Raw genomic sequence first — 18,505 nt, 5'->3', positions numbered from 1 at the left:
GAAGAAGTTGTATGCAAAATTGTATGTGGGCCTTGGCAACTTCAGAAATTTCTTATTTATATGTGGGGCCTTGCAACTTCGGGAATTTCTTAGTAGTGGCTCCCTTCCATGCCTCGTTTCATTCATAGGGAAGCCAAAAATAACTGTATTTTATTCTATTTCACTTCCTAGCATTTTTCTACTATTTAACATTCACCACTTTGTTCTTATTAACACACTAGTACAAATGCCCGTGCGTTGCCACAGGACTCAAAGTATCTTTAGTTGCCACAATATATAAAAGTAATACGTGTGAAGATAAGAGAGCCGCCACCGGCAAGGCAAGTTGGCAACCCAGCAGACCATCCTCTGGGTTTCCCTAAACCCTTTCAATTCATATCATCTCATGTTAACGTTGTTGTCTTGGGACTGTTTGTTGTCTAAAACCAAGTTTTTCGCCTAGCTGCTCATCCAGCGTAAGACCACCATCGATAAGAGTTATCACAAATAAAGGAATAGAATAATAATATTGTGCAATTTGATCATACCTACTTGTATTATTTTTTTGAGAACTGATACCTACTTGTATAACAAGTTAATATCACGTCCCATATTTTAAATCACATATAACTGGCAGTATGCTAGTCACAAACTTGATATTTTAAATCATGTCAATTCAATAAACGTTCTGGTATGATATTAGCAAAAAAAAATGTACCACTTCATCTTAGAGATCTTGTAGCTGAACCGGAACAACCAACCTTTCAAAAGCAACAAACCAAAAGATAAGTGTAAAGAGGCGGTTGTTCTCTTCAACTATCTGGAAGACATCACATATATAGATATATGAGTCCATAGGTACAACGTTGGCACACGTATTAAACTATTAACATCTCCAGCAATTTGATGTCTCCTGTCATATATAACAATTTGATGTCTCCTGTCATATAGTAGTATAACATGATAGAGAAGACAAAATCAATGGGTTCTCCATGAGACAAATCATTAGCAGCGTTGGATCAGCTCTCGCCACAATGGAGAACTCAACTGGAAACTAAGCAGCATACACCTTTCAATGAAATACATAAACATCAGCATACAAATTCATAAAAGAACAAATTATTAATAATAATACCATGTTGGATCAGCTCTCGCCAAATATTATCAAATTATAAATTCAGGACTTGCACGCTCTCCAAGAAAAATAGCCTTCGTTGCTGAAAATAACTAACTATTTCGACGGAGTAGCGAAAAGTAAGTATGCATGGATATATATTACTGTTATTTTACCAATTGGTTTATCATGAATCTATAATATCTATAAAGTTCATCCCCACTAACTGTCTTTAATGTTTGCAAGCTTAACATGCACACTATCCACGTCACTTTCATAGTTTCATTTGCTATCTTATGTGATGTCCACTTTCCTGACTCGCTTGGTCACATATTAGAAAACGTCTCCCAACAGCTAAAGAAAAGAAAGCGTCCGGCCCGTCTCAACCTGCAGTGAAAACGTAACTAGGGAAAGAGAGATTGCGCTGACCCGACGTGCCTCGTCGGGTAGGGATCGTTTTATTATATATGAGATACAAGTACAGAGTCCTATACCTATACGTACACAAGTCATACGTATATTCTAACACCCTCCCTCAATCTCAACTAGTGAAAGATTGAGATTGCGTTTACAATGTTCAAACAACGGTAACGGAAGAGGTTTAGTAAAAATGTCAGCAACTTGATCCTTTGAAGAGATGAACCGGATCTGAAGTTGCTTCCGAGAAACACGCTCACGAACAAAGTGAAAGTCCACTTCAATATGCTTCGTCCGAGCATGAAAAACTGGATTGGCTGACAAGTATGTAGCACCAATATTGTCACACCACAAAACTGGAGGCCGACCTTGAGGAACACCAAGTTCACGAAGCAAAGACTGTACCCAAACAAGCTCAGCAGTAGCATTTGCAAGGGCCTTGTACTCAGACTCAGTGCTTGACCTGGAAACTGTAGACTGCTTACGAGCACTCCAGGCAATGAGATTTCCTCCATAAAAGATAGCATGTCCCCCGGTGGATCGCCGATCATCAATATTTCCAGCCCAGTCAGCATCAGAGAAGGCTGAAAGTAGAGTAGAGGAGGAGGATCGGAGATGCAAACCAGTGTCCACAGTATACCTCACATAACGTAGAACACGCTTGACAGCAGACCAATGGGGTGTACGAGGCTCATGAAGATACTGACACACCTTGTTCACCACAAATGACAGATCAGGACGTGTGACTGTAAGATACTGTAGACCGCCAACAATACTACGGTACTGAGTAGCCTCCTCAGAAGAAAGCGGATCACCATCAGTGCTGCATAAGCGCTCAGAAGACGCCATGGGAGTAGTCACAGGTGTACACTTCAACATACCAGCTTGTGCAAGAAGATCAAGAGCATACTTGCGTTGTCGAAGAACCAGACTACCAGAAGTAGGCGAAGACACCTCAATCCCAAGAAAATAGTGCAGAACACCGAGATCCTTGACAGAGAACTCAGACCGGAGTTGACTGATCAGGCGAGGAATAGCAACTGACACAGAACTGAGAACAATGATGTCATCAACATAGACCAAGAGATAGATCGTAACCTCCTTGCGGCGCAGAATAAACAAAGATGTATCGGCCACTGAAGGAGAGAACCCCAAAGAGCCTAACACAGAACTGAGACGAGCATGCCAAGCACGAGGTGCCTGCTTCAGTCCATATAAAGATCTAACAAGCTTGCAGTAATGACCAGGCTTATCAGAATCAACAAAACCAGGAGGTTGTCTCATGTATACCTCCTCATCCAAGAAGCCATTCAGAAAGGCATTCTGAATATCAAGCTGTCGAATGTGCCAACGCCGAGAGAGAGCCATAGAGAGCAACAGACGAATAGTAGCAGGCTTGACCACAGGGCTAAAAGTCTCATCATAATCCAGACCATAACGATGTTTGAAGCCTTTAGCAACAAGTCTTGCCTTGTATCTCTCAACAGAACCATCCGCATGAAGTTTCACCTTGAACACCCACCGTGAATCAATCAAGTTGACACCAGCAATAGGAGGTACAAGATTCCATGTACCATTAGCCTGTAACGCAGAAAACTCAGCTTCCATAGCTTCACGCCAATGAGGAGTACGCAGAGCTTCCTTGTAGTCACGAGGTTCATGAGTATGCTTAAGAGCAGCATGAGCAGCAAGCACACAAGACCAGGCCACTGTACCATCAGTTCGTTGTTTAGGCTGCGAAATACCGCGACGCAAATGAGTGACAGGACCAGTTGGAGGAGCTGGTGGTGGCGGTGGAGGTGCTGATGTCGAAGACGGTGATGGAGTCGGAGCAGGCGAGGCAGGAGCAGGCGAGGAAGGTGGTGACGCTGTCGGAGCTGGGGACACAGACCTACTCCCGACCGGCGCAGCAGGGGACAGCAGCACCGGTGTACCACCCGATGGAGCAGTGGCGACAGGGGACATCAAGGATCCCTCGCTGCATGCAGGAGGCGCAGGTGTGCGAGGCGAGTCAGGCGTGGCGTCCAGGCGCGTGGCGCCCACACTGTCGGGGTCAAAGCCCGAGGCGGAGGCAGCCGGCAGCTCTGTGAACGGCTCAAGCCGAACGGAGCCCGAGGCTGAAGGAGCAGGAAGCTCGCTGCATGGCTGCCCGCAGCCCGAGGCAGAGCCATGCACAGGCTGCACCGGATCGACGTAAACCTCAAGGCGACTGCCGCGACCAATACCTGCACCATGGTTAGCAAGCAAATGCGAGGAATTTGCAACATCCATAAATTGGTCAGCTAGAAGTAAGGATGACTCCGAGATAGGTGGTAGATTATGAGAGTTTGGCATATTAACGAAGGGAAATACATGTTCATCAAAGACAACATCCCTAGAGATATAGACACGATTAGATGGAACATGTAGACATTTGTATCCCTTGTGAAGAGAACTATAGCCCAGAAACACACACTTCTTCAAGCGAAAATCAAGTTTATGACTATTATAGGGTCGAAGATGTGGCCAGCAAGCGCACCCAAAAACCTTAAAAAAGGTGTAGTCAGGTGTTTCATTAAGGAGCCGCTGAAGAGGAGTCTTCATATTAATGGTGCGACTAGGGAGCCGGTTAATAAGAAAACAAGCTGTAGCAAAGGCATCATTCCAGTAGCATAGAGGAACAGATGCATGGGCAAGCAAAGTAAGACCAGTTTCAACAATATGCCGGTGCTTACGTTCGACAGTACCATTCTGTTGATGTGTGTGAGGACAGGACACACGATGTGAGACACCCAAGTTGTGAAAGAAGGGATGAAGTTTTTCATATTCTCCACCCCAATCAGTTTGGACATGAATAATCTTACGATTTAGGAGGCGTTCAACATGTTTCTGAAACTGAATAAACACATCATAGACATCAGATTTATGTTTGAGCAAGTAGAGCCAAGTAAAACGACTATAAGCATCAACAAAACTGACATAAAAACGATGTCCACTGACAGAAGTTTGGGCAGGGCCCCACACATCAGAGTAAATGATCTCTAATGGAAATTTTGTTACACGAGTAGACAAGGAAAAGAGTAACTGATGACTCTTTCTTTGTTGACAAGCATCACAAACTGACTCAATTTTATTGGACTCATGTGTAGATGGTAACTCATGACTACGAAGAACATGCTGAACGACTTGTAATGCTGGATGTCCTAGATGACGATGCCACATATCACGAGACACCTTGACACTGGAAAGGGCTTGCTTGATGACATGTGCTTTAATCTCATAGAGACCGCCGCTGCAACGTCCTCTAAGGATGGGTGCTCTCGTGTCCAGGTCCTTAACAAAAAGATCATAAGGATGGAGTTCAATAAAGACATTATTGTCATGTGAAAGTTTACTCATAGACAATAAATTACGAGTGGCTTTAGGAACATGGAGGACGTCTTTAAGAGCTAGAGACCTAGAAGACGGAGTAGCAAGAGTAGCTTGACCAATATTATGAATGCGCATACCTGAACCATTAGCTGTGTGAACCTGGTCGGTGCCGTGGTAGGGCTCGCGTGTAGTGAGCTTGTCGAGCTCATGGGTGATGTGGTGCGTAGCGCCAGAATCCGCATACCAAGCTGGATCAACAGTCGTCGAGGTGGTGCCTTGAGGACCATGAGAGGCGGTCATCGCCATGGCTAGCTGTTTCTCCGTGTTGCTCCCATCATTGCCAAGGCCAAGAAATTCACGATTAAATCTTTTATAGCACTTGGACGCCACATGCCGCGGGATGCCACAGAGTTGGCAAACAACCGGACCTCGGCTAGTTTTGGAGGAGGTGGCCGGAGGCGCCTGTTTGGCCGATGGCATGGTCGATGGCGCTGGTGCAGGAGGCTGGGGTCCACCGCGAATCGCGCCATAGGCGACTGGAGAGACAGCAGCGGCATGAGCAGCAGGGTAGTGCATCGAGTTGCCTGAGCGACGCTGGGCCAGTTTCCGCTGCTCCGTTGCCTGAAGTTGTGAGAATAGATCACGGATTGGTATGGGCACAGTGCGATTAGTCACCACTTGGTACAAAGCATCATATTCCTCGTCAAGTCCAGCAAGAATATATGAGACAAACTCTGCATCACGCAGAGGCTCGCCAATGCTAGTGAGGGAATCCGAGAGCGCCTTCATCTGGTGAAAGTATGTGTTGACAGTCTTGGTTCCCTTCTTGAGCTCAGCCATCTCCTGTCGAATAGCAGAGGATCTGGCGATGGAGGTAGAGGCAAAAGCTCCACTCAAAGTCTCCCAAGCTTCACGAGAGGTGCCGGAGAACATAATCATCCCAAGAACACCTTCAGTCATGGAGGAGACAAACCCTGACAGAATAGCTTGATCCTGTTGTGTCCAATGTTGGTGTGCCGGGTTTGGTATATGATGAACACCACCAGCATAAGGCACCGCAACCTGAGGGTCAGGACACACAATGGTACCATCTACATATCCCATCAGAAGATGACTGCGGAGTAGAGGTCCAACTTGTGCACGCCAGAACAAGTAGTTGTCACTCGTCAGGCGTATAGTAATCGCCGAGGCAATATTCACCACCGGTGGAACTCCCTGGCTTGGGAAGAGACCTGGCTGAGTTGCGGGTGTCGGCGTGGACAGCTGAACAGATCCAGACGATGGCGATGTTGAGGTAGAGCCATTGGCGTTCAGTGACGGAGCACCGAGCCCTGGTAACCCTAGCATGGGATAGCCCGGGTAGCCCTGATAGTTGGGGTACCCATACGGTGGCGGAAAGCCGCCAGCAGCACCGTGGCCACCATATCCGCCGTAGCCACCGTAACCAGGGTAGCCATATGGCGGTGGTGGAAGGCCCCCTGTGGCCGGACCATAACCAGAGCCAGTCATGGCGGTCACCATAGTAGAGTCCGTCGGAGCTGCGAGGGCGAGATTGTGCGCAGCCAGGTGCGGAGAGAAACCTGGCGGAGCAGAGCCGGGCGGCACCGCAGCAGGCGGCACAGACCCGGGCGTCGACGGCGGCACCAAGGCGGGCGACGGAGGGATCGGCGGCGGGACGTCACCGCGTGTCGAGGACTCGCCCGTCGATGCGATCTGGGAGACCGCGGGCGCAGCTGCAGGAACAAGCGCGGGCGATGAAGAGTCACTCGATGCAGGGAGCGTTGCCATTGGCGCTCGACGCCATCGTTGTGAAGAAGTACGCGGCGGCGGAGGCCGACGGAGGCGGAAGCGAGAGGACGGCGGATCGACCGACCTAGGTCAAGAGCGTTGCTCTGATACCATGAAAACGTAACTAGGGAAAGAGAGATTGCGCTGACCCGACGTGCCTCGTCGGGTAGGGATCGTTTTATTATATATGAGGTACAAGTACAGAGTCCTATACCTATACGTACACAAGTCATACGTATATTCTAACATGCAGCACAAAGTAATAAACAAAACAAAAACTTGTCGTTCGACGTATCATCACTTACGTTGCCACCACCGGAAATGGCAGGATGACTTCCAATCTTCCGGGTAGCTGGCGCTTTTACTCCTCACCCTATTGGATAGTAATTCCCGCTGTCCAGATATCTCCCATGAGGACTGCTGCTATTCATTTAAGCGGCTTCTCATCTTCGGCAAGATTAGATTTGAATGCCATTGGTCAGCTGCCATCTTCAGTCGATCTCCTCTCCTTCCCACTCTATATATTCCTTTCTCCAATCCTCTGCCATTGATCCGTCAACAATACTTGGGTTCTCTCTCTTTCTCAAATCCACACTCTGGAGCCCGAGTGCTTTCTCATCGGCCTTCGAACCACAGTGCCATGCTGTCTCTACTCCTTTTTCTTTCCTTCTCTTCCCATGCAGAATCAGGGTCCAGGGACCTGCAAGTGCGCGACGAGCGCCCAGCTGCTTGCCGGAACATCTACCGCCAGCGGGAAGCTGGGCTTCCACAACCTCCAATCCGCCAGCTTCATCACTTGGTAGATCCACTACACACCGGTCATCTCGCCACCGTTTGGACGTGCCTCCGTACCGCCGCTCCAGGATTTATGTGTTGCGCCGCTGGGCTGACGAGGATCCACCGAAGCGCGCAACAACGTCTGCTCTAGCTCGACCTCGACGCATGATCCAGCCGATGCCGCCGACCGCCGCTCCAAGCTGGTGGCAAAACTAGGCCAAGTAGAATGACTGCTTCGTGGCTTCGAGCCACTCTTCATGCACAGAGGCCGCATCGCCATATGCTACACCACCGTCGGGGGAGGGGCCTCTTAGAAGCCGTCATGGAGAACCATGTGGTGATTGAGTGATTCCCCTTTGTATCTTCCCACTCTTATTTGTCATGAAGTTACTACCCATGTCATCTTCTAGGGCACCATCAGTCATTGTGCTGAATTGTTTGCAGTCGATGGATGTCCCACATGCATGCAAACGCAAGGCATAGTGCATCTTTCTACTATTTGGCTTCTTCTATTTACTGAATATTTTCAGTCGGATTGCACCTATTGTCATATTTTTCCATCAAAATGATAGATCACAGAGATAAAGACCTTATTCTATCCGGCGTCTTAGAGATTTTGACCTATTTTGTCAGCTTTCAATATTCTTTGGATGATTCTCACAGCCGCGTGCGTACCAAACATTTAACACAAACGCGTATGTTGTGGCTACATTTTCGAAAGAAGGCAACACAAAAATCATAAGATATGTTTTCATCAATAGTGTTAACAAATAACAGTCGTTTCGGTTCAGTCTTTGCTCACTGGAGCAATGAGCCAATAACAGACAATTTTGTTGGGGCTTGCTAACTAAAAATCTTATATGTTCCTGGTCCTTAGTAGTAAATTACGTTTAGAAGCTACCTTTTTTCTGTCTCATCATGTTTCAGGCAACCCAAAATTTCTTATTTATTTTGCCTCAAATAATTTGGTTAAGATTTTATCTAAGTATTTAGCAATATGTGCTATAAAATCACCGCAGCAACGCGCGGGGTGTCACCTAGTTACAAATATGTCAGACTCCAATTTTTCCGGTTGAAAGCTTTTCATGGTTCCTGCCATTGGTAGGGCTAGGTACATGCTTTCACACTAATCCTGAATTTCCAGTAATACGTAGTAGCTTCTTGTCATATGATCTGTCACATAGAAAATACTTACATTTGATCTTGTTCTGTGATTGCTTCAAATAGTAGACACTGTTTGAGCTAAAGCTGATTAAATAATTTATTATTTTGGATGTTTTGAGTAGTTGGTGCAAATAGTGGTAACTTGAAATGTATTGTCAAATAGTGGTAACTTGGACCAGTCCTAGCCAAAGTTCTCACATTTGACTTCTCTATTTTGTAACTGGAGTAGTACCTTAAGGATTTAACTTGAATTTTCTTATGTGCTCTGGAAGACTTTAGGAAACATTTTTTTAAAGGATACTGGTGTTGTATTTTTAGGTACACCATTGTACTTTAGAAGTCCCGTATGCCTCCCATAAAAACCATCTTAATTTTTCCTACCATTTTGTATTTCAAGGAATCTAAGGCAGGTTCTTACAGTAGCCTAGCTACTCTTGTTTAATTATTATCTCTCATCTCTTCTCAAAGTCGGCTAACTGGATTCAGGAGATTGCCAATACGCTCTACTTTTCAAAACTACAGATCGGTCTCCGCTTAGGTAGGTCTCCATTTAGGTAGAGCGCTTGGCCTGATGATGTGTTCCATACTTCTGTAGGTACATGTTATGTTTGTAAATTCATGAATTGAATCCTGAATTACAAAAAGTAGGTTGTTGCAACAGCTCAAAAATGGGGATATTAACTTTTATATCCTTTCATAATCAGAGCTATCATATATGAACAAACGATGGAAGGAAAAAGCACAAACTATCTAGACAGTGGAAATACATGTATGTACGAATAGTGCAATATGGAAAAGAAAAGGAGAAAATAGCTTGCTAAGGGTATTGATTTACCTTAGTTTATGATCTTGATCCAACTAAGCCATCATTTATGGTTGGATCTTGTTCTTTCCAGGGCTCAAAATATGAGGTTACACCACAAAAGAAATATTAGCTTGTAGGACAAACAATGCATTGCTGAAAAATTTATGTCATCAATATACGGAAATTTGCAATACAAAACAAAACCGGATGGAAATTGTTGAAGTGATGCAGGTCTGGCCGGAAGCGGGCATTATCCATCTCCATGGTTTGGTAGTATATGCCGACTAACACGATGCAGAAGCGGGGCGACCGGGCGACCTAGCCGGCGACTATCAACACAACATCCACTGATCGAAGGCCTGAATCAAGAACGACGGTAAACTGTAAGCCTGTTATCGGCGTCTGGCGGCGCTAGACCTGTGCGACTGCATCATCGACAGGGAGGACACATTCAGCGGGAGGACAGGCGCAGCGGTGACAATCAGTGTGTGCGTGACTCATTGCCCCAAAGGATGCAACTAAGTTGCAAGCGTACAACAAATGTATACAAAACTCCAGGTAGAATTAAGTTAAAATGTAATACACATATACTACATTAGCACAACCATTTAACACCAACCAAAGAAACTTGCATAGTTTTGTTGGAGCAACTGAAAATACTAACCAGAAAAAAGTCTAATACCCATATATGGGAGTAGTCCTCCCACCACTATATCTACACGGCCTGATAATCAGCATGCAAAACTGCAATTGGAAAAGAAGAAACTGAACCTCTTATTTATCCATCATTTAAATTTTCTACTACATCTGACAATAATCTAAACATATCAGGATGATATACTTTGAACTGGAGCCATACTGCGTTGTCACAATTATAAGCGATCAGGAAAACCATGGAAATACATGTTTAATCCTCCAGTTGCTCGGAAGGGCATCGGTAGCATAGACTAGGCAGATGGTGTTGGCGCTCTTTCACACCTGAAATGAGCCGATCAAGGGTCCAATATTATCATCACACATAACATCAAAATGGATCAGTAAAATGAATTATCTGCAATTCATATCAGAGCAGCATACATATGTAGCATGAGCATGAACCAAAATGAAAACTAATTGACATATTTTAAAGTAACCAAAGAGAAAACACATTTTGTGGTATCAGGCAGGCACACTGTTAATGTCGTTTTTGAGGGAGAGAAAATCAGCTACAAGTGGTGTGTGGTGACACAACTGCTATCGCCACAGATTTTGTAATCAAGCCAATAATTTAAACCAACTTAGATTCTGTAGTCAAGGAAACAAATATCAGTCATTATAATGGGACACGCAAATGATTCTAAAATGTAGATAATAAGTAGATACGGAGCATGTCACTAAGCAATGGAACATTAAGCAGTAATCTATCGAGCAATACATGAAACAAACATAGCAAGGACTCGATTTAGTAGCTCAAATAGAGCAACAACTATTTCTCAAAGCTGAAACGAACATAGCAAGGACCTGAAGTTGGGTAATGATTATAGATTCATAGATCTTGAAGTGATAAGCTCAGTCTTCCGAGAAAATAAATGGTACCCATGTTTAAATTAGAACAAAGGCTATGCTAAGTTCGTAAGTTCTAGATAGCATCATGAATTACTTTCATCCCTCGGAAATGCTTCCTGTTTTGAGACTTGGCAGGCAGTCTGAGCTTGATTACCAATTCTAATTCAGCTACCATGTGTCAATCAAAATGCACAGAATATGTACTGGTTCATAGATCATAAACAGTCCCGACACTACGACACGAGAGAAGAACCCATTTGACAAAAAAACAACTTTTTCGAGAGCAACTCCTGCCAAATATGAGCACGTACTAATTATCTTAAAAATACTTAAATGCTGACCCAAATCCGATTCATTCGAAAGAAAAATGGCCTTGATTGTGGCAGGTAATTGCTGCAAGTTTTTATAGCAACGTAATTTTTCCACAATCCACCCTGGAATCCCTCCTAATCCAACAATCCACCGACGGATCTGGCCCCAAATCGTAGTTGCTCACGCCAAAACCAGCACCAGATCGTGCCCACAAATTATTTTGACCAAAATTACTGAAGAAAGAGAGGGGAAAGTTGAGTCCTTACTTGAGAGGCACGTTGGTCCTCGTTGGCAACTCCTTCTGACTGCGCAAAGCAGGCTGACATGGGTGTTCGTGGCCACCCTCCTGTTCAACAAGCGCCTCCGCCAGCTCCCGCTTCTCTGCATCCCGGCGTGGTTCCCCATCCCGTTCTCCTCCAACGGGCCGACGACGAGAGAGAGAGAGCTAATTTCTGTAGACAAAAATTATGAGAATAACTACCCTGAAAACTAAGGATTCTTTAAGAGTTGATTTGTCCAGATACTTAATCGATCATATGCAAATTATTTGATCATTAAGGAAAGTGTTCGCATCGATATATATTATTTACCACTAAAGTCAATTTGTGTCACAGTACAACTTTTCATGAAAAAACAAGATTTTAATTAACTCAGTGAAATTGTCCTGAATTAAAGAATAAATCGCTGCACCTTAAAGGACAAGTTTGCATATACAGCATAGTATTATGAAAAAAAATGTTCAGTTACACCTTGACTGATATAGATTGGCATGATTCTTGATAGTCGAAACTTCATAAGTCAAAGTATAAGAACCAAATTGTATTAACAACCAATCTAGAACTGAGCAATCAAGTAGATTAGATACCTTGACAGACATCTCTGAATCTGAGGTGGCCATTTTTCATGCTAACTGCAACATCACCAAGGCAAAACACAGAAGAGAAATCATTTGAAGCAAGCATACATTGGCAGGAATATGCAATACTGACAAACTCAAAACAGCTTTTCCAGCAAGATAAACCAACCAAGATTTCTGATCCTTTCCCCAGCCACCAAATGCACTTGTAACAGTGACCCTAATCAAGCTGCAAGTACGACAAAAGTCCAGATATCATTTCCCAATGCTGAAATAATGTCATTACAAGTATAGTAGCGTAATTTTTCTACAAGCATGGTTGAAATTCGCTGCAAATTTATTGGGTGATGCACCTAGGATGAATTTTATAAGCTACTACCCAATAGTATTTGAGGAGAGCCTTCCAAGGTATATAAGAACTAATTTTGTCTGTTCTTTACCCTAAAAGGCACGTGGGATAAGCTCAGACTGAAATGGGCCAAGAATAATTTTACCTGTTACTTCCAGTATACCAAAAGAATAAAGGTCATCCTATTTTCCACCGGTAACAACCACCTATGACCTATGGCACGGGATTCAGATGTCACAATAACCTTGGTCAGACTTAGCCATACATTGATGTATATATTATATACTCTGCTAGTCTACTGTATCTAAACATCTTGTTGAGCACTACATCACAAGGTCACAAGTATTAATTCATTATTCACCCTATTGAGGGAAGCTCACAAATTCACAACCAGTGAAGGCATCAAGAAAAGAAATACTATATTTAAGCAGAAAGTTTGAGACACCACTATAACCAAGCAAAGAAATGCACCTAGTACACAAAAACATGGCACCGGAAATCCAGAGGATTACCTAATTAATCAAACAAGAACAAGTGCAAGGTACTTACCAATATCAGTAGATGCTGAAATCCAAAGAAACAAAACCACTCCAGCAGCAATACTATTAAACCTGAACAAATAAACACTTTTCATAAGAATAGGATTCCAAACCAACAATAAAAACCACATTTTATAAGCAGTTACTACTTTCTTTCTCACCAGTTCAGATTAGACCTTGATAGTTCGAATGACTTGTAAATGAAAAGCGAACATGTTCATCTGACGTAAGAAACCAAATCATAGCTGGTTTAGCAAACGCAAAGACAAAATGAGGACAAAAAAGGTGCCATCTCTTAGTACACATGTTGTATAAGCCGCACCAAAATGGAAATGGTGCAACTAAGTTCAATGACACATGATAAATTAGAACACCACATTATACCACTAAACAAAATCATTCCAGACTGTGATATATGTACTAATAATTATTCTAGAATTTGTTGTATCCGAAGCAGCAAACAATAGCATTTCTATAGTGCAAACGAAACCTTTACCTTGGTATATGCTACATAAAATTTTGAAAAGTGTAGAGAAAAAAGTGAGCTCGGGCAGAACTCTGTATTATTGAGGAATTCTTAAGCAGTCAGATTTGGATAAGAAAACGTAGAGATGCAGATACCTAGGAAGATTAGAGCAGTTGCCCTATTTGCTATAGTGCAGGCGCATCTACTGTTGACACTTGTGTAACGAGCATGTCCATCCTCCTTCTGGACTTTGGTTGCAACAAATATTCTGGTACACCCCACCCCTAGCATCGATCAATGAAGAAGAGGCTGGTGATATGTGAAGAACTCCTTCTGTTGCCCTCGGAGGCAATCAATCCCCCCCAAATGGCAGAGGGATACGGCGTTGCGGATAAGAATGTATGGCGGTAGGTACCTACAGATCTTACCGGGGAAGATACTTTGGGGCGGGTGTCGTCGGAAGTCGAACTCGAGGCTCACCCGAGGTCCGTCACAACGGCGGACGAAGAGCATTGCCCTTGCTTCGCCTGCAGTTGTGGGACGAACTGAACAACGTGTCGTCGGTGGCTACCCCTCTTTTCCTCATCCCGACCCCCTTCTCCTTTGTGGCGACGCTGTCGACGATGAAGAAGGGCGACGAGACAAGACAATGATCTGCAGGGGCATGGAATGAGAGGGGAGAGGTGGCGGGCAGGGATAGAGGGAGGGAAAAGCAGCGGCGGTTCGCGACGAGCACGAGAGAGAGGGCGCAGAGCGGCGGCGGAGAAGATGCGGAGTCGGGCACGAAAATGCGGAGCTCGGTCTTTAGGTGATGGGGCTTCCATGGCGTGGTGCGGGTATCCCGATTTTGAGGTCAACGATGGCGCGGCGCGGCGAGGCAAGGGAGCGGCAGCGGAGGACGGAACCCTAGCCGACGAGAGAGGGAGAGGGTGGAGGAAATCTCGTCGGGAGAGAGAATTGTGGGGGACTGGCCCACTTGTCGGCGCATTCGGGAGAGGTGGAGCGACGAAGGTACGACGAAAGTTTTTGCCGTATTGGGGTTTTGGCAGAATAAGGAACACCTTCATTCTTTTTAGGTAGTGTAGATAGATAGATGTAGAAGATATGTCATTTATAGCCTATCTCTTTCTATTTACGGAAAGTCAAGAAATTTTCATCGAAATATTGAGACACGTAGAAAATTTTCAGCTTGCGCTTTTCCTTTTTTCGAATTTTCCATCAGTGCAGAAGGTATTTATCTGCTACCAGTGCATGTGCCGTCTCGCTGCGGCGCGAGCGTGAGCATAATTCACGCGTTATATTTTGGGAAGTTTTTGCACTAGACACAAAATATGAATATATATGAAACTAAAAGCGCACAATACATTTTACCATTTTGGACACACGGCCGGTGGAGAAATCCATCATCTACAGCGACACATCACGCATGAGAGTGAGAGCAGGCATCCACCGATTGCATTCTCTTTTACATATAAGCGATTTTTTGGTTGCTCGGTACTAGCCCGAAAATTTATGTACTAGATTTAAATGTGCGCCTTGGCGCACGATCCCGTGGAGTTCGTGTCAATGTACACAATGTATAACGGCGATAAAAATTAACTGCCAACATGATCATACTTCTTATGTTTCAGGAAACGATGTTCCCTGGATGAAATTAGGATAAACTAACTATAGTACTTTATAGAAATTTGATGCATCTTTTAAATAAAACCTGCACCAAGTTGGGTTACCGAAGATGCCTTTTTAGTATAATTTTGTGTGTGTTAGTTGCTTGGAATGTATATATTTTATAGTCGATTAATTTGGTAGATGAAGTTTTCACGATAGTGGCATCGACTTAGATATTTGTTAGATGTCAGATAAGATAGGCAATGTAAGGAAGACTTGAATATTCGTTAGACGTGAGGTAAGATAGGAAATATAAGAACTAATAACGAAGTTGCAGGCCTAGTAGGCTAGTAGATATATTTACATTGGAATACATGGCAGATAATGTTGACGCTAGCACACGTTTCTATAGGACTAAGCCAGACGGCGATAGAGGGATAGAGTTGGCGCATGTTGTATGAGTTCTGGTTTGGTTCTACTGCATGATCCGCATAGTTGCCCTCCTTTTCGGAGTGGATAACGATGGTCTCTTTCTCTGGCACTGGAAAAGGCAGGAGCAGCTTCCGTGATGGCATCCTTCAGTCCTTCTTCGTCTCGATGGAGGACAGAGCTAAGATGGTCTCGTTGCTGTTTTTTTATTTCCCAGCGTGGTTGTTTTTGTTTTTCAGTTTGCAGTTGCTTGGCATCACTTTGCGGTAGCAGTTATCAGTTCGTCAGTTTCGCCAGTGTCTTTGTCTCATTGTCGGTCAAGGTAAGACTGTTGGTCAAGGTCTATGTTACCTGTGCTATAAGCCCCAACACAGTTTAAAGTGAGTTAGTTTATGACTCGCTGGTTTCCTACAAGAGACAAATTTGCAGTCCATTTCTTGCTTCAAAAAGTCTGCTTTCCTTCCTGCTATGCATGACAAATTTGAGCATATGGATGCGGTGGGTACAACTGGTGAAATTCTAACAATATGAACTCAAGAAATTTTAAATGCTGCAATACAATTAGCCAATAAAAGATCACTCACGGTTCACTTGGAATCTGATAATTCAGATTTCCATCTCTGGGCAACTAATGTTTATGTGCCAACAGTGGATGCAGAACATGATGAATTCTTTCATAAAATCAGACATATACAACCATTTATTGATGGTCCTTGGATTGCCGCTGGTGATTTTAGCACATTCCGATCAGGTGAGGACAGCTGCATTGTTTGAAACAAGCCAGCTAAATTATGCAATTAGAGACTTGCAGATTCAAGACTTCACTTAATCCAATATTCGAGATCCTCCCATACCGATCATTGTCTCCTTTGAAAATTGAAGCTTCGACAACTGTCCCAAAATCAAAGATTTTCTAGTAAAACAATAATTGGAAGTTCAAAAATGGCTTTATCGACTTGGTCACTGTAACCTGGAGTTACATGCCCATGGATAAAGACACAAGGAAATGGATTAGCTGAAATCTAAAACAGCCAGAATAAATATTGGGAGGTGAAGGAAAATTTTGAAACCTGACAGAAAAGCTCTGGATGCAAACAAGTTTACCTTGGGGGGCCTTTATGGATTGGCTTGAGGAAGGTAGACCCCTAACAAAATTAGAGGGCTTCTTCACGGATATGGTTAAGCAAAAAATTGAAAGTTCAGTTCACTCCATTGCTCGTGAAGCAAGACAGCATGGGAAGGTAATCTGGCGCATTCTAGGGGAAGAGGATATAAGCTTCTATCATGCAAGAGTGCCATCAAGGCTTAGAACAAATAAAATAAAAAATTATTCAACATGATGGACTACCGCATTACGCCCAGGAGGCTAAGCAAAAAATGTCTGGCAGAATATTACAGAAAAATTATGGGGACTAAGGCGTTATCTACCCCTATGATTGATCTTCAACGGTTATACCCGAACATTGTTAATCTGACACGGTTGATTTATGATCATTGGCTAACCTGAATGCTAACATAAGAAAAATACACTGACTAACCTGAATTGTGCATGTGCTGAAATTTGGTTTCTCTAAAACAAATGAGTTATGGGCATACTGGTAGAAGTAACACGTCTGATGCATCTGAAATTTCATATATGCACCAATAAAGAACAAATCCAATATCAGTACCTTCTGAAAACAAACGTTATTATTAAAAGGAACCAGACTATATGAAAATATATCGGTGCCAATTAAGCCTTAGTTTTGACCTTGTTATTTGCATTATCAAGAACCTCGGCAACGTCTGCAAAAATTGACAAAGTGTTGCCTGCCAAAACCCACCGGCGAGCAGCGACGGGCAACACGGAGAGCCGGGAGGCTCCCAGGACTGCTGGTGGGCCCTGGTCCCTCGGGCGACGGCCCGCAATGCTCCGGCACACGTCCAAGCTGGTGCAAGGGCGTGCCACCTGACCTATACCTGTTCAGGAAGGTGATGGATTGCTTCGACTAGTTTCCTGCATGGCATACACGTAAACATTAAATACGAGCCTCGATCGGCTCTCAGGTTATCTATTGGATCTACGATAGCATGGTGGTCCTGCTTGATCAATATTAAGTTAAAGCGATCTACGACGATCTAGGGTTTTCACCGCATAACCGGAACATCCTACACGTAGTTGAGTCTGGCAGATACGAAAGATAATAGAAAACCAGCCCTAGACAAGGCCTAAAAACCAACGTAGAGTTGATTCCCGGAACATCCCCTCTAGGACCAGCAAACTATACCTTACGCACTACTGGATCATTCAACCCGTTTGCAAGGCCTAACTATGCAGATATCAAACTAATCCTTGGGAAACCAGGAACGACCATAACAAATCAAATCTACTAAATAAAGACTAAGCAAGGTGCTACCCCTACACCTAAAACAGGTGTAAAGGCAGCTAGATATCTAGGGATAGCATAACTAAGCGAATACATCACGAAAGTATCGATGCTAACCCTAACATATCTATGATAACGGCGTTGCTCGCCATCAACAAGGCTTCAGTACGAGCAACGCATGAACAACGAATAAACTTGATACTGCCTAGATCGCAAGATGCGATCTAGGCAGCATGGCGCTTACCCGGAAGAAACCCTCGAAACAAGGGGTGGCGATGCGCCTAGATTGGTTTGTTGCGAACGTGATCGTCCTCCTTTCTCAATAACCCTAGATACATATTTATAGTCCGTAGACTTTCTAACTTGGGAATAAACCCAACTGTGTACGAGTTAAACTCTATCTCTTAATTCTAACCGACACGTAACCTACTATAATTTACAGATACACGGGCAATCTAGCCCAAACTCTTGTACGAGGCCGATTCAGGAACATTTTCCGTGTATATTCTCTAAGCCCATTTAAATCACGGCCCATCTCTAATGTGGTCAAAATCTGGTGATAACACATGCCCCCCTGGTTTTGGCAATGATAATTTCAAAACCACTCTGTTTTTTTTCCTTCGTAGGGTCACGCCGTGGC

At 44.0% G+C, this 18,505-nt stretch overlaps 1 protein-coding gene and 2 long non-coding RNA genes across 5 annotated transcripts; all 3 read right to left on the bottom strand.

Moving 5' to 3' along the window:
* Nucleotides 1-1,615: 1,615 nt before the first annotated feature.
* On the bottom strand, nt 1,616-6,649 carry LOC139839000 (uncharacterized). Its single transcript, XM_071829029.1, has 2 exons — nt 4,999-6,649; nt 1,616-3,735 (listed from the first exon to the last, which is right to left on the bottom strand). Exons 1-2 carry the CDS (start codon nt 6,647-6,649, stop codon nt 1,616-1,618), a joined length of 3,771 nt encoding a protein of 1,256 aa, XP_071685130.1.
* Nucleotides 6,650-9,759: 3,110 nt separating this feature from the next.
* Nucleotides 9,760-14,421, bottom strand: LOC127348455 (uncharacterized). 3 transcript variants are annotated; one of them, XR_011744363.1, is made up of 6 exons: nt 13,891-14,421; nt 12,603-13,746; nt 12,278-12,337; nt 12,118-12,162; nt 11,519-11,704; nt 9,760-10,373 (listed from the first exon to the last, which is right to left on the bottom strand). It is a non-coding gene; the product is annotated as an uncharacterized lncRNA (long non-coding RNA). The 3 variants fall into 3 exon arrangements; XR_007879785.2 differs by having other exon boundaries at nt 12,603-14,421; XR_007879787.2 differs by having other exon boundaries at nt 13,007-14,421.
* Nucleotides 14,422-16,027: 1,606 nt separating this feature from the next.
* LOC127293017 (uncharacterized) lies at nt 16,028-17,097 on the bottom strand. The gene is made up of 2 exons (XR_007845550.1): nt 17,038-17,097; nt 16,028-16,644 (listed from the first exon to the last, which is right to left on the bottom strand). It is a non-coding gene; the product is annotated as an uncharacterized lncRNA (long non-coding RNA).
* Between the last annotated feature and the right edge of the window lie 1,408 nt (nt 17,098-18,505).

This window comes from Lolium perenne, chromosome 4 (assembly GCF_019359855.2).
Source record: "Lolium perenne isolate Kyuss_39 chromosome 4, Kyuss_2.0, whole genome shotgun sequence".
Classification (NCBI taxonomy): domain Eukaryota; kingdom Viridiplantae; phylum Streptophyta; class Magnoliopsida; order Poales; family Poaceae; genus Lolium; species Lolium perenne.
Note: the sequence above shows the minus strand (reverse complement) of the source record. Positions and strands in the feature narration are given on the sequence as shown.

Coding starts and splice junctions, on each gene's coding strand:
- LOC139839000 (XM_071829029.1), bottom strand. CDS start 6,649: ATGGCAACGCTCCCTGCATCGAGTGACTCTTCATCGCCCGCGCTTGTT. Junction 3,736..4,998: donor TCACACAGCTAATGGTTCAG/GTATGCGCATTC, acceptor ACCATGGTGCAG/GTATTGGTCGCGGCAGTCGC.